Source organism: Talpa occidentalis, unplaced genomic scaffold (assembly GCF_014898055.3).
Source record: "Talpa occidentalis isolate TD23 unplaced genomic scaffold, MPIMG_talOcc4v2.1, whole genome shotgun sequence".
Taxonomy (NCBI): Eukaryota; Metazoa; Chordata; class Mammalia; order Eulipotyphla; family Talpidae; genus Talpa; species Talpa occidentalis.
Window position 1 is genome coordinate 112,115,080 of NW_026555331.1, and position 15,485 is coordinate 112,130,564.

Genomic DNA, 15,485 nt, shown 5'->3' on the forward strand with positions numbered 1-15,485 from the left:
AGGTTTTAATATTTTGTTAAGATTTCAGGTATTTCTTTCAGGTTAATACACATGAAAAATTTAGGCAAAGATGAAGTATCCTACCTGAACATTATCACATGAATATCCATCCATTTTATGAATATTTGGGGCACACTAGAACAAGAAAATAGAATTATGAACTACATGCACAGCAGACTGAGCTAATCACTTTAGTATTTTCATTAAAAGAAAAACCATATATGAATTAAAATAGAGATTAGACATAAAAATAAAAGTCTAGTAATACGGTTAGTCTCCTAAAACATCTGACTGTAAAATGCAAATAGAACAAGAAAAAGCAAAAGGAAATAAAACAACTGGTATACTTTTCTTTAAAAAATATGGATCTACCAGAGATAACAATTTGATTAAATAGTCACAAATAAAAAGAACTGACAGCAAAGACTCAGCTAAGGCTAACATTAAAGAGTATCTTGCTTTATACAGATACACTATTCCTCAGAGCAAGAAAAGCAAGAACATAAAACAAAAGCAAAGAGAATACCAACATAAATGGAGTAATTATTATTATTTTCTCATTAGAACTAACACAGTCCCTCACACTTAAAATGACTTCTGAACAGAAGCCTCTATTCGGCATGTTAGAAAAGGACATGCTTTTTAGCTTATTCCACCACTACCCCCTCCCAACCTGGCAGCAATTGCAGAAAATTGCAAAGCATTTTTTTGTAGATATATACAAACAGTAATTTTTAAATTTATTACACATTTTTTTCTATCATTATAGTAATTATATACACATGAGAAAAGTTGGAAAATGCAACACAAATTAAAAATAAAGTGAAAGAGAGGACTCTCATTCCCACCACACAAAGAAAACTACCTGTCAAATTTTGGTATATTTTTTCTGTAACTTTTCCTAGAAAATTTGATATTTTTAAAGATAGGAATATCAGGTTATAGAAAATATTTATAGTCTGCTTCTTCCCTTTACTTTCACACAAATTCTTTCATGTAATAATAAACTTTTTTTATAGTTTTTATCTTTAATAGCTGTAACACAGTTGAGTTGATCTAACAAATATTATGACCAATGTACTAAGTGTATTCATTTATAATTTTATACACTTGTAATCATCTTCAATTTATGTTATTACCACTAATGGAGCAAGAACATCTTTTTGTGTATGTCATTTTTTGATTTATGATTTAAAAAAAGTCCACATACTATCTAATCATATTCCAAAGAGGGTGTTCTAATATGCATTTTCTCCAGAAACCTATGAGGTATCATTTATTGTATTGTCATCATTATGAGGAAGTAGCTTAGAAAAACAATGAAGATTAGGTAGTAAGAAAGGAAAATAATCATTAATCTCTGAAAATGACTACCTTTAAAATAAAACATTTTTAATGGTTAATGCTAAGTATAGCAATACTAAATTCTCTCTAGAGGAAAAAAACATGCAGGTAGTCAGTGCTTTGCATGGTTCTAAAATGCATGAAATTTCAGTTACAAATATTTTGTTAGGTAATACTAGTACCCAATGACACAGTTCCAATTTCAGTTACCACAATATATTAACTGAGAAACTGCAGAAAGCACAGCTTTTCAGTCTACTCATAACAAAGTAAATAAAAGATGCCCAGTCAATGACCTCTCTTGTCATTTCTTTCAAAGTGTGTCAGGGATGGTCACTTCCCATCTGTTCATTCAGTTCATGCATAGAAACACAGTGTGCAGCATGTTGCTTCTCTATCTGTGGGTGACAGGATATGACATTTTACAAAATTGGATAATCAAAGCGGGACCTGGTCAACGGAGATGAAAGTGCAGCAAAGAAATGAAAAGTGAGGCCACTGGAAGAGAAATTTGAATCAAATGTAAATGGAGTTACAGAAAAAGTTGCTGACATTAGGAATGTTGATACCGCAAATAGGCAAAAGACTTCACAGTCACATCTCCATATCTCTCGGAGATATTTTATGACATTGAATGAACAAAGGATAAAATGTTGAAAGCTGATCCAAAATTAGAAAGGAGTTTGACAATTCAACAAGGCAGAGAACAGATGCTTACTATGTATAAAAAGTTTACAAGAAGAATGCACATACAGTTCAAGCTACTGATACTTTTTTTTACAAAGAAATAATTTATTCTCAATGATTATTTAATTTGGTTTGTAAAATACTTATTTTTTCATTTCCTTTTATTAAAAATCAATAGTAAGACTGTTTTTAATAGTTTGACAAAATAAAGATGACAGAACAATTTTAGTTTTTCCATTAACTGTTAAGATAATTCACATGGTTTCAGCTTGTAGTCATTTTTACAGTCTATACTACCATGCAAAGCAAGGAATTCCAATATATATATATTGATCATGTGAAATCTGCGAATCCTTGCCAAAGTTTATCAGTTTTCTTGTCTTCTTTATTTATGACTAAACAATATAATATTCAAGAGCAGTTCTTAATGGCTAAGGTAACATAAGCTGTTTCAGATAAACAAGAATCAAGAGAGAGAAACAGGCCCCTTCCCATAACCCAGAGATCTGGGGGGGTCTCTGCCTGGGCTGGCTCCTGTTTCAACCAGCTGGATACAAAGAGTCTTTTTGTTTCCTCTTTCACTAATGAGACAAAAAAGAAAATGCCTTTTACTTCCTACCTAAAATGAAACAAATTATCTAAGACCTTCATGCAGTGTTAAGTTAGTTGAACATTAAGACAAAATTATGCTGAACATATGCTCAGGCTTTAATTATGGAAACTTAGATTCCTGAAAAATAGAGTGAGTTGATATAAGAGATATGAGCATCTTGTCCATTTACATTTTGCCTGGGCATCAATACATTACCCATACCCCTGTTTTTCCCCCCATCAGTTTTAGAGTGATTATTCTGTAAATTACCTGGCTTGAATTTCCTGAGCATGTTTCACTAATATCACAGTCATTTACTGCTTCTCGGCACACAGTCCCCATAGGCTGAAACTAAAATGAACAAAAATCAATGTCTAAAACTATCCAAGGGAAAAAAAACCCTCACAGTATCATCTTTAAAAAAGCAAATGAATTTTGTTTGGATGGGAGCATCTTAAACTATTTTTAGAAGGTAGTCTGTGAAAACCACAGTTACTGAATGAAATGTTAATCATTTTCAGAGGCAGTTTCTCATGTAAGAAGTAATTCGCAAAGTCATCACACATAATGCTTACAGTATCTTGCTAAAATAGAAGAGTGCTTGATGGTGCATCGCAACCTAAAGGATAAGTCAGTCCAAGTTTAGTCCAAATAGCTTTTAGATGTATATTTTACCCTTCATTCTTACTGGTACCTTTAACATATTCCTCTTTTCTTTTTTCCTTATCTGCCAAGAACTTGAAAGTTGCATTTTGTGCTGAATTGCAAAAGTTAGATTTTCAGGCAAAGTTATTTCCTTCCTGTTTCCCATTCCCTTCTCTCCTGCCTCATTTTTAAATATATATAAACACACACACACATGTATATGTAAATATGTGTATACATATATCATTTACATATACACATATATTGGTCATATATTCTTTACTAATGTTTCTATTTATTTGTTGGAATTTGTCTGTTTTCAACCAATTCAATTATTTCCTGTGTAGGAATTGTACAAATAAATTTTTAAGCTCAGTGAATTTATAAATTGAAGAGTATTCATATAGGAAAACAAACATGGATGCATACAAAAATATATCATCCTTCCCCTCTCTTCATCAATCCCATTCTCTTTCCCTTTCCAAAATGTTAACCTTTGGGGCTAGATCCCTCTAGGCTTTTATCTTTGTGCACACAAACACGTTATTTGGGACACCCACCCATAACTTTTTGTATAAACTTTTCTCCTCTCCTTGCTCAGAACCTCCCAGAGATTTCTATTTCCTGCTGTCCCTAGAACATAAACAGCATACTGCCAAAGTCAGGATCTTGACAGATACTGTTTTGAAGATCCAAAAAAAATTTGTGTTAATTCATTCATCATTATTTACCAGGTATTTAAAACCTAGGCACTTTCCAGCCACTGGGGATTCAATGAAGAATAAAATACAAGAATAATATCTGCAAGACACTTGTTTTAGGGGGTTATACAGGGACTGAAAATAAGGCATTAATAGGAGAAATCATTTAATTTATGTACTCTGGTTCTCTTCCTCTTTGAATTGGGGTAAACCACAATCAGAATATCTGAGGTAGAAATATGAAAAGTTTTAAGGTAGGGGTCATATGAGAGTATGTATGAAATGTTCAAGAACTGCCAGAAAAATTCTGAAAGCAAGCATAGTTAAGGAGATTCTATTCTAAGTGCTGGGATACAGGAGTGAGTAAATCCACCAAATTTCCTGCCCCATTAGAACTTACATTCCATAATGGGAGGAGAAAAATAATAAATAAATAAGCAATATCTTACAGCAGGGGTACACAAATTATGGTTAATTTTACTATATGTATTTTTATTTTATTATGTTATACCTTAGAAATGAATACATAACGAATAGCCTAATACTATAAATCAAAGAAGAAATGGCATAATTAAGTAACTGTGACAGATTAGCATAGCAGCCTAAAAACAGGGAGGATTAAAATAAATTATTGGGGATCTTTTGCAATGCAAGTTAGAGGAGCTGACAGAAAATATAGTCAACATAAATGAAAAATGCATGTTTCATATTTTATTTAATCTTCCATTTTAGAGAGCACTTTCAGAGATTTTTGCCAGTGTCTTACTTGTCTTAAAAATCTGCCAGAGATATAGTGATAAAGTGGATATACAACAAACACTGCTGCCAGAAGATCTAGAATATAGCTGCACTGCAATTCCTCACTAGCTGAATGAGCCTCTGCAGGTTATTTCACTTCCTTGAACTGGGATTGCTCAACTGTAAAAATCAGGAAAAATAATGTCTATCTGAAAAGTGTAGTTGTGGGTATCACCTAAGACAGTGGTCTCAACCGAGAGTGATCCTGTACCCAAGGGGATATTGGCAATGTCTGGAGATATTTTTGTGGTAATGACAGAGAGAGGCACTACTTGGATCTAGTAAGTAGTATGGGATGCTGCTCACTATCTTCCAAACACCCTCTGATAACAAAGAATTATCTGATCAAAAATATCAGGTGCCAGGGTTGATAAAGATTATATAAATTAAAAATGCTTAGCACAATCTCTAGCACACACTGGATACTCAATGTAAAAAGATGATATCCTATTCTCCTTTAAACTCATTAGACTAAGGTGAATGCATCAACAAATAATCAGTAACATAGTAGTATTTACTAAAATTTTACATATTTAATTATTCAACAAATATTTACTGAGAACTTGTAACAGTTGCCGTATGAGTGTCTGGCTCTGTCTCCATAGACTATATAGATTGTAAGGAGCAGTAGATACTAAACTTCAGAAACGGTGCACAATAATATTATCCCAGATTTTATATGGAAGAAAAAAAAGAAACAGATTTTCTTTAGAAAGGTTAAGTTGCAAATAATTGTTGTCGATGTAAAGGCTTAACTACTGGGAGAATGGAATGAGATGCTGTTGGGAGGATAAAACAGGCAATATATGTAAAGACGCATCTTAAACTCTTGTGTACAACACACGTAAGGTGTTATCATGTCTCAATGTATGCCTTTTGGGCCTCCCTGGTGGCTCAAGGGGTTAAGACGCAACCTATGAAGCTATCCGCAGCCACTGCAGCACAAGTTCGATCCCCAGCCAGGGAGTTACCCCCATGGCACAGCAGACTTCTCCTGACTCACCCACTGCTCCCCTCAGCAGTGTATTTCAGTCAATTAACCTGTTCTGTTCCCCACTCTGTCTCTGGTGACTCCTCTTACTGCCCACACCTCTGGCCTGTATCCTAGTTCTTTATGCATAAATAAATAAATCTTAAAAAAAAATAAACATATGCCTTTTGCTCCCTCAACAGTTAGTAAAAGAAGTATATCAAACTGAGCAGTAAAAAAACAGTGACCTACTGCTTGGCTTTACAAAGAAAGGAAAACATTCAAAGGTTAGTAATACCTGGTTTCATTAAATGTATATGCTCTGTAGGGAGGCAGTAAATAGAGAACAACCTCTGGAAATTAACAAGGTTCAGACCCTAACTCCCTGAGTTACTTCCTAGGAGACCCTGGACAAAGTATCTGACCACTATAGGTTCCAGTGTGCTCATCTCTTAGATGAAAATAAAAATAGTAATTAGACTTCTAATTGCTTAAAGTAGCTGGCACTTAGCCATTTAATACATGTTAAGTACTTTTATTGTTATTAGATTATATTTACTTAGCCTTAATATTTTATTCAGATATGTTCTCTTTTCTGTGAACTGGCCATTAATCACATTCATTTTACCTTGCACTTTTTACAACACAGACCATCACTGCATTGAGAGTCTTGAGTCAAGGTGCATTTCTTACAACACTCTGCTCCTTCCAGGACACATTCCTAAGGAATATAAATATTTGTAAATCATCAGAAAGGAGTGTCATTTTCCTGAAAGTACAAAAATCTTTTCTAAAATAAATGTATAACCTCACAATAACATGTCTTCCACAGAACCTACACAATTTCCAGGCATAACACTTGTTCTGTGTGTTTCAGAGTGGGGGACCTGAAATGACCCTGAATAGTCTTAAAAAATCATCAAAACACCCAGAGACTTACTGCTGGGGTCCCACAGTCACACTCCTCTCCTGTTTCAATGAAGCCATTGCCACACTCGGGAGGATCAAGAAGCTGTGAATGAAAACCAAAAGTGTAAATAAAATATAGAAAAATCAACACCTAAGACCTTATGAAATACAATAAGTGCCACACCTATACAGCTGACATCTGTTAATCACTTCAAAATATATTTTTATTTTCCTAAACTAGAAAGCATGACCTTAGTACTTTACACCTGGGAACTTTAGAACAGATGTCTACTTCTGTTTTCCATTTCAGATTTAATCATATTTACATATATAACAAACATATCAAGTGCAGTCTGGTAAATGGCACCAAAATAAAAGACGTAAAAGATGATCTAGTCATTTATTAAAACCAAGCCAGAATGACTCTTGAAACTTAATTTCAAAGAAGCAAGAGATATGAGATATGGAGTCAGAAAGTCTGGATTCAAATCTTGGCTCAACTTCTTATCTTGGACAAATAGCTTGTCATCTTAGAACCCAAGCGTTTTAATATTTAAAACAGGATAATAGCAATAATATTAGCTGCCCACCTACATCACAAATTGGTAGGAGGCTCAGTCATCTACGAAAATTATTAACTTTATTAACTTTATCTCCTTATGAAAAGAAAGTTATTTCATAGACAATGAGGAAAACACAAAGATTAATAAATCTATTGAATTATTAATACAAAATATATTGCCTATTAACAAGTTTTTTAGAGATGGAAGCAATAAATGTACAAGAGTACATTTTAATACTGTTTTATTTATTAAGTTTCCATTAGTTTTATTACTTTTTAAATATAATTTATCTATGCAGATAGGTAAATTAGTAAATAAATAATAATTGCTATGTTCCATATAGATCATATTCATTCAGAAGTTCATCAAAGTTTACATATTGTAAAAAAAAATGACACACATCTATTGACATACACTTATTACACACACACACACACAAATTTGTACTTTCTTAGAGAGGAAAAAACAAATTAATGAAAGCAACAACAAAATCCCCATCTGATTTTAAATACTCTCTCCTCTACCACAAAAGAATCAACTCATATCTAGATTTCATTTTCAGTAAGAAAGGGATCATAACAAATGAGACACCTTTGACAGTCAAAACTAAAAGTTATCCAAATGAAAAACATATATGTTATTTTACTCTAGGGTCAAAATAATTATTTTGGTAAAAAGACAACTTTTTTTATTTAGAGTAGCACTGATTTAGTTCAAATATTTCTTCTCACATTTTTGTAGTCTTAAAATTGTCTATTTGCTTTTCATTTCAATATGATACAGTTTTTAAATTTCACTGTAGTGAGCAGAGAATGAAACCTGGTAAATTATTACAAAAGCAATGCCACATATCGCAGCAGTTGAGCACAGGGCTGTGAAGCTGCCCGCAGCTTCTGCAGCGCCAGTTCGATCCCCGGCCACTGGCGAGGGTCCCACATGGCGAGCAGACCTCTCCTGCTGTGCCCACTGCTCCCCTCAGCAGTGTATTTCGTCAGTCTGCCTGTTCTGTTCCCTGCTCTGGCTCTGCTGAGTTCTCTCACCCTCCTGCACTTCTGACTGTGCCCAGTGCTTACATAAATAAATAAATTTAAAAAAAAAAAAAAAGCAATGCCACATATGGCTGTGGTGGCTTTAAGCACATCATAATCCGGGTGATGAACAACAACAGAGGATTCTTCTTTAATATGCAAAGTCTTCCAGATATATGAGGAAGATGTGCTTTCTAGTCAGAGGTCAGAAGATGCTCTGCTAGTAGTAAAAATAAAGACTTGTATGGAAAGACTTTGCTGCTTTAAGCAAAACTTGGCTTTTATAATGAGAAGTACTTATAATTTTAATTATATTGCTCATTCTGTTAAGCTATATAAGTTATGATTAAGTATTTAAAAGTGATGGTAGAGAGTTACTTATCAAGAAACTAAAAAAACAAAAGTAAAATGAAACCATTTTCATAAGCTAACCATGAATTATCATTTGGTCATATTAAAAACCAGAAATTTTACAGGAAAAAAAAAAACTCATTTTATCTACTTTCTATTCCCATCAGTAATAGCCCCCAAATACCCACAAATAAATCTGACTTTGAAGATGCAGATATTTAGCATTTCTAGAATATGCACATATCACTCAAGTTGAACAGCTCTCTTTAATAAGACCCATGACTGAATATGTAGTAATAATACTTTTGAAAGATTTGTAACTAATAACTGTGAGCACACTTATTACCTTAGAAGGCTTGTTGAAAAGACAAGCACCACCTCCACTATTGAGGAAGTCATGATATTCTTCAATGTTACACTGGGTAAACTTTTTAGGAAGATAATAGCTATAAGAAAGAAGAAAAGCAATGTCTAGGTAAAATTCAGTCTCTGTTGTTTGTGTATTCATCTTAAAATTTGAACATTGTTAAAACTGGACAGTATTCTCAAAAATGAAAGAATAAATTCCACTTATGCACATTTTTATTCAATCCATAAGAGTTTTGTTCAATCAGTATGTCTAAATTCTTCATTTAGTGATTAATGGTGACCGTGTCATTCATTATTTGCATATACATTCTAAAGAAACACACATGCTATAATTTTTCTCATGAGTTTTTCTTAAATATTGAAACTAATTTATTCATAATGAGTCTTTTCTACATATTTAATGTGAGCAAAAATCCAAACGAATAACTGACTTAGAATCTACAAATGAGTCATCATCACCAAAGTCAAAAAAAGACTGAGAACTGTTTTAGACTAAAGGAGACTAAGATATTTAAAAAAATGTGATATTAGATTCTGAAACAAAATGACATTATTGAAACACAGGGCTAATGTTGAATGAACGGTAAGAATTAGATGATGTTATTGGCTGTACTGTGGTTCTGCAAGAGGATATCCGTGTTTATATAAATGTACACAAATTGTCTGGGGACAACAAGGCACCAAGCCAGCAATTTATAATTTAGAGACCAAAAGGTACTTTGTGACTAGTCTTTTTTACCTTTCAGATTATTTCAAAATACAAAAAAAAAAAAAAAAAAGCATACAAAAAAAGTAACAAAATAAACCTGGCTAGAGAACAATTTGGAAATTGAGAATGCAAACAAGAAGGAAGAAAGGGCAGGGATTTCATCCTTATTTGTTAAGGGTTTATATTTAGACAATGCAGGCTCAAAAAAGTTCTGAACAGAAAAGCGACATGATTCATTTGTTTGACACAGATCCATGTGCATTAAGAGAATGGAGAAATCATGCTATACATATTCAGTGAACTACTACAGATATTAATTATCAGTATGGATGAACCTCACAAAGTTAATAAAAAGAATCAAGTTACAAAAGAATATATGTCGAGGGGGGCGGAGCAACATGGCGGCGAGGAGACGCTGCGAGTAAGATCTCCCATTAAAAAAAGTGAATAGGGAGGAAAAGCGGCAGGTCCCAGTGAGAACTGGGACACGGAAGATAAACGGGTGACGCCAGCGAACTGCCCGAAGAAGAAAGTGGCCATAAAAGAGGACTAGAAGGGAGGGAAGCGCAGAACCCTGCTCCCTCCCCCGCCCACAGAGGCGGCACTCTCCGACCCGGAGAGGAGGAAACAACAAACAAAACGGCCCACAAGAACAAATGAGGCAGCAAGGGGGACTGGGAGCGGAAAGGAACTATTGCAGCCACCACACCCCGTGAACGGGAGCTGAGGCGAACCCTGCAGGATCCGCCGCGGCGGTGAGCGAACGGCTCCTGGCGCCATTAGAGAAGAACAAAGACCCCGGGAGACGTGCACACAGCCCGGGCTGCTGGTAAGCTGGCGCGGAAACGCGGAGTGCTCGGCGCGCTTGAAAAGCAAGTGCAGACCTGGATCACGGCTGCCCAGGTCCCCGCGCCTGCGACCTAGGCTTGCGGGGAGACTACCTAGGCTTGCGGGGAGACGCGCGGAGGTCCTCACTGAGGTGAAGGTCCCTCCCTGAGTAAGCAGGATCCAGGCGCCCAGGCATGGGAGCGGTGCAAAAGGCGCCATTCCCGCGCCACTGAACTGGGCTACAGCCCACGTCCTGGAACTGAGGGCTTTGAACTGAGACCCGGGGCACGAAAATTCGGGGCGTGGTTTCTCCACGACGGTGGGGCACAAGGCAGACACAGCACCCCAAAGCTGTTGAGGTGTACCCTACCATTCCCGCTCTGTTCTCTGTCCCACGGGGTGGGGGGAGGCGAAAAACAGCCCCCCAAGGACAATAGGAGAGATCTCTGGCGCCACTAGCGACCAGGAAAAAAAAAAGTCACTAACACCTATAAAACAGGACATTTCTTAAGACTGCTTGAAAAGGGCAGAAGGTTTCTGGAGGACCCAGTGGCCAGCCGGGAAGTTATTCCACGCCAGGCCCCTTCCGACCAGCAGTCTGAGCCCACAGAGGGAGCAGGCACCCACGTCCGGGGCAGACCGGGTGCGCAGAAGAGTGTGCCTGAAACCGGAGGCGCAGGGACTGCATCCCGCTTCGCCATTTGAGAACAGGGACATTTCTTCAGTAAAAACTGCCTAAAACCAGCAGAAAGCTCCCCCAGAAGACAGAGATGGCTCCTGGAAGAACCAGAGGGGAGCGGAGAAGTTCACCCAAGATGTCAGTCAGTCCGAGCAACACAGTGTCCCAACGCATACGACAAATTAGAAAACAGACAGTAGGGAGTAGAAGAACCACACGCAACCTAAAAACTCCTCAGGAAAGAAGCACACCACAAAAAGAAAACCACTCCCCAGATTGCAACGACAGCAACTTGGAAGAACTTCTGAGCCTTCCAGAAAGAGAATTTAAAATTGCCATGATTAAAAAGTGATAGATCAGAAGAAGGAAATTGAGTCCCTAAAGAGGGAAGTAAGAGAAATGCAGGAGATCAAAGAATTAATGGAGGAACTAAAGAACTCTGGGAAAAGCAATGAAAGCAGAATAGATGAAATGGAAGAACGAATAAGTAATCTTGAAGACACAGAAATAAAAAGAACCAAAACAGAAAAGGAAAGAGAAGTACGAAGGAAAAAGAATGAAGAAAGACTTCGGGAACTATCTGACTCCATGAGGAAAGGAAATATAAGAGTTATAGGAATTCCAGAAGGAGAGGAGAGAGATGTAGGAACAGAGAAAATATTCATGGATATAATTGAAGAGAACTTCCAAATGAGAAGAAGGAGCTGAAAATTGATATACAAGAAAGCAAGAAGAACACCAAACTTCCACGACGAAAGGAAAAACACAGCAAGACACATAATAGTAAAGCTCCCAAGAATCCAGGACAAGGAAAAAATAATGAAGCTGACAAGAGGGAAGAAACAGATAACATTCAAAGGAAAACCAATCAGGCTGACATCAGACTTCTCTGAAGAAACACTACGGGCAAGGAGAGAGTGGAGGGACATAGTCAACAGACTCCAAGAAAACAGATGCCAACCAAGAATACTCTATCCCGCAAAGCTCTCTTTCCTCCATGAAGAAAGAATATGGACCTTCCCAGACAAAGAGAAACTCCGGAATTTCATTGCGACTAAACCCCCACTCAAAAAATACTACAAGGAATCCTAAAGCCAGAACCTCAGAGGGACGAATAACAACGAAAGAAGACCAAAAAAAAAAAAAAGTTATTAAAAGAATAAATAAATAAAATCAAAGGAAAGACAAACATAATGGCAAATACAGATGCTAACATATCAATATTAACTCTAAATGTAAATGGACTAAACTCTTCAATAAAAAGACACAGAGTTGCAGCCTGGATTAAGAAACAAAACCCAACCTTTTGCTGTCTCCAGGAAACACATTTAGCTACAAAAGATAAAAATAGGCTCAAAGTCAAAGGATGGAAAACAATCCTACAAGCAAATGGGCCAAAAAAGAAAGCAGGAACAGCTATACTTATATCAGATAAAACAGACTTCAAACTCAAAAAATAAAAAGAGACCCCAATGGTCACTACATTATGATTAAGGGGACAATACTTCAAGAAGAAATAACACTCATTAACATATACTCACCAAACGAAAGAGCACCAAAATATATCAGACAACTGTTGTCCTCTCTGAAAACAGACATCAGAGAAAACACATATGTAGTGGGAGACTTCAACACACCACTATCAACAATGGATAGATCAACAAGACAAAAAATAAGTAAAGAAACTAAAGCTCTAAATAAGGACCTAGAGCATTTGGGCTTAACAGACATCTATAGAACACTAAACCCAAAAAAAACGGAGTACACATTTTTCTCAAGCGCACACGGATCATTCTCCAGGATCGATCACATACTGGGGCACAAGACAAACATCAACAGATACACCAAGATTGAAATCATACCAACCATCTTTTCTGACCACGAAGGCATCAAACTAAAAAAATCTAAATAAAAAAAGAAGGCAAGGAACTATCCTACCTCATGGAGATTAAAAGCCACACTACTGGAAGACCACTGGACTAACGAGGAGATCAAAGAAGAAATTAAAAATTCTTTGAATTGAATGACAAGGAGGACACCAATATCCTAAATGTATGGGATGCAGCAAAAGCAATAAGAGGAAATATATAGCAATAGAAGCTCACATCAAAAAACAAGAAAGAACTCAAAGAAACAACCTAATCTCGAAGCTCAAAGATCTAGAAAAGAACAACAAAAAACCCAGAACCAGTAGAAGAAAAGAATAATAAAAACCAAAGCAGAAATAAATGAAATTGAAACTAAAAAAACAATCCAAAAGATCAATGAAACCAAGAGCTGGTTCTTTGAAAAAATAAATAAAATAGACAAACCCCTAGCCGGCTCACAAAGGAAAAAGGGAGAAAGCACAAATACACAGAATCATAAATGAAAGAGGAGAAATCACAACGGACACAGCAGAAATCAAAAGAATAATCAGTAACTACTATGAACAGTTATATGGAAACAAGTTCAACAATCTAGAGGAGATGGACAAATTCCTACAACTCTACAATCACCCAAGCTAGATAAGAAGAAAGAACACCTAAACAGACCAATTACAAGCAGCGAAATTGAAATGGTAATTAAAACTCCCAAAAACAAAAGCCCAGGACCTGATGGATTTACAAATGAATTCTACCAAACATTCAGAGACGAATTAGTGCCTATCCTTCACAAACTCTTCAAAAATTGAGAAGGAAGGGACAATACCAAACACGTTCTATGAAGCCAATATTCACTAATACAAAACCGAATAAGGACAACACAAAAAAAGGAAAACTATAGGCCAATCTCCTAATGAACACTGATGCAAATCCTCAATAAATTTTAGCTATCAGAATCCAACAATGTATCCATAAGATAATTCACCACGACCAAGTTGGATTCATTCCAGGGGCACAAGGATGGTTTAACATCCGAAAATCAATCAACGTTATCCAACACATCAACAAAAAGAAATATAAAAACCATATGATAATATCAATAGATGCTGAGAAAGCTTTCGACAAAGTGCAACACCCATTCATGATAAAAGCCCTTGAAATTCTGGGATACAAGGAACATACCTCAACATCATAAAGGCCATCTATGACAAGCCAACAGCCAGTATCATTCTCAATGGTGAAAAGCTGAAAGCAATTCCATTAAGATCTGGAACAAGACAAGGATGTCCACTCTCACCACTGCTTTTCAATATAATACTGGAAGTCCTAGCCAGAGCAATAAGACAAGAGAAAGACATCCAGGAATCCAAATAGGAAAGAAGAAGTCAAACTATCACTATTTGCAGATGATATGATAATATACATAGAGAACCCAAAACTCCACAGAAAACTAATTCAACTCATCAATCAATTCAGTAAAGTGGCAGGATACAAAATCAACACGCAAAAGTCAGTGGCCTTCCTATACACAAACAATAAATCTGAAGAAGAAGAAATCAAAAAACCACCCTTTTATTATCAAAACAAAAAAAATCAAATTTTGGGAATAAATCTAACAAAGAGGTAAAGGACCTATACAAAGAAAACTATAAACCTGTTAAAAGAAATAGAAGAAGACACAAAGAATGGAAAGACATCCCCTGCTCATGGATTGGAAGAATAAACATTATTAAAATGGCCATCCTACCAAAAGCAATATACAGATTCAATGCTATTCCATCAAAATCTCAATGGCATTCTTCAAAAAATAGAACATTATTGATGAAATTCATATGGAATCACCAAAACACCCGAATAGCCAAAGCTCTACTGAAAAAAAAGAAGGAAATGGAGGCATCACACTCCCAGACTTCAAACTCATACTACAAAGCCATAATCATCAACTGCATGGTATTGGAACAAGAACAGACATACAGACCAATGGAATCGAAAGAAAATCCAGAAATAAACCCACAGATTTATGTCAACTAATCTTTGACAAAGGAGGAAGACTATGCATTGAGCAAAGAAAGTTTGTTCAATAAATGGTGCTGGGAAAACTGGGTCGCTACATGCAAAAGAATGAAGCTTGACCACTACCTCACACCATACACAAAAATCAACTCAAAATGGATTAAAGAACTAGACATAAGACCTGAAACCATAAATACATAGAGGAATATAGGCGAAACACTACGGGATTTGCACATCAAAGACATCTTTACAGACACATCACCCAAGCAGTGATAGTGAAGAGAAAGATAAACAGCTGGACTATCAAATTAAAGAGCTTCTGCACAGCAAAAGAGACAATAACAAAAACAAAGAGAAACCCCACAACTGGGAGAACATTTTTGCACCCAACACTATGATAAAGGACTGATACAAAAATCTCAAAGAGCTGATGA

At 36.1% G+C, this 15,485-nt stretch overlaps 1 protein-coding gene across 8 annotated transcripts in view; it reads right to left on the bottom strand.

The window, feature by feature from the left end:
- Positions 1-15,485, bottom strand: part of ADAM22 (ADAM metallopeptidase domain 22) — a 207,059-nt gene that overhangs the window by 43,537 nt on the left and 148,037 nt on the right. For all 8 annotated transcript variants that reach the window (XM_037510432.2, XM_037510415.2, XM_037510408.2 and 5 more), the window contains exons 15-19: positions 8,935-9,034; positions 6,678-6,749; positions 6,366-6,458; positions 2,894-2,974; positions 85-135 (exon numbers count right to left, since the gene is read on the bottom strand). In XM_037510432.2, coding sequence (XP_037366329.1) covers positions 85-135; positions 2,894-2,974; positions 6,366-6,458; positions 6,678-6,749; positions 8,935-9,034 — 397 coding nt within the window. The remainder of the gene's footprint in view (positions 1-84; positions 136-2,893; positions 2,975-6,365; positions 6,459-6,677; positions 6,750-8,934; positions 9,035-15,485) is intronic.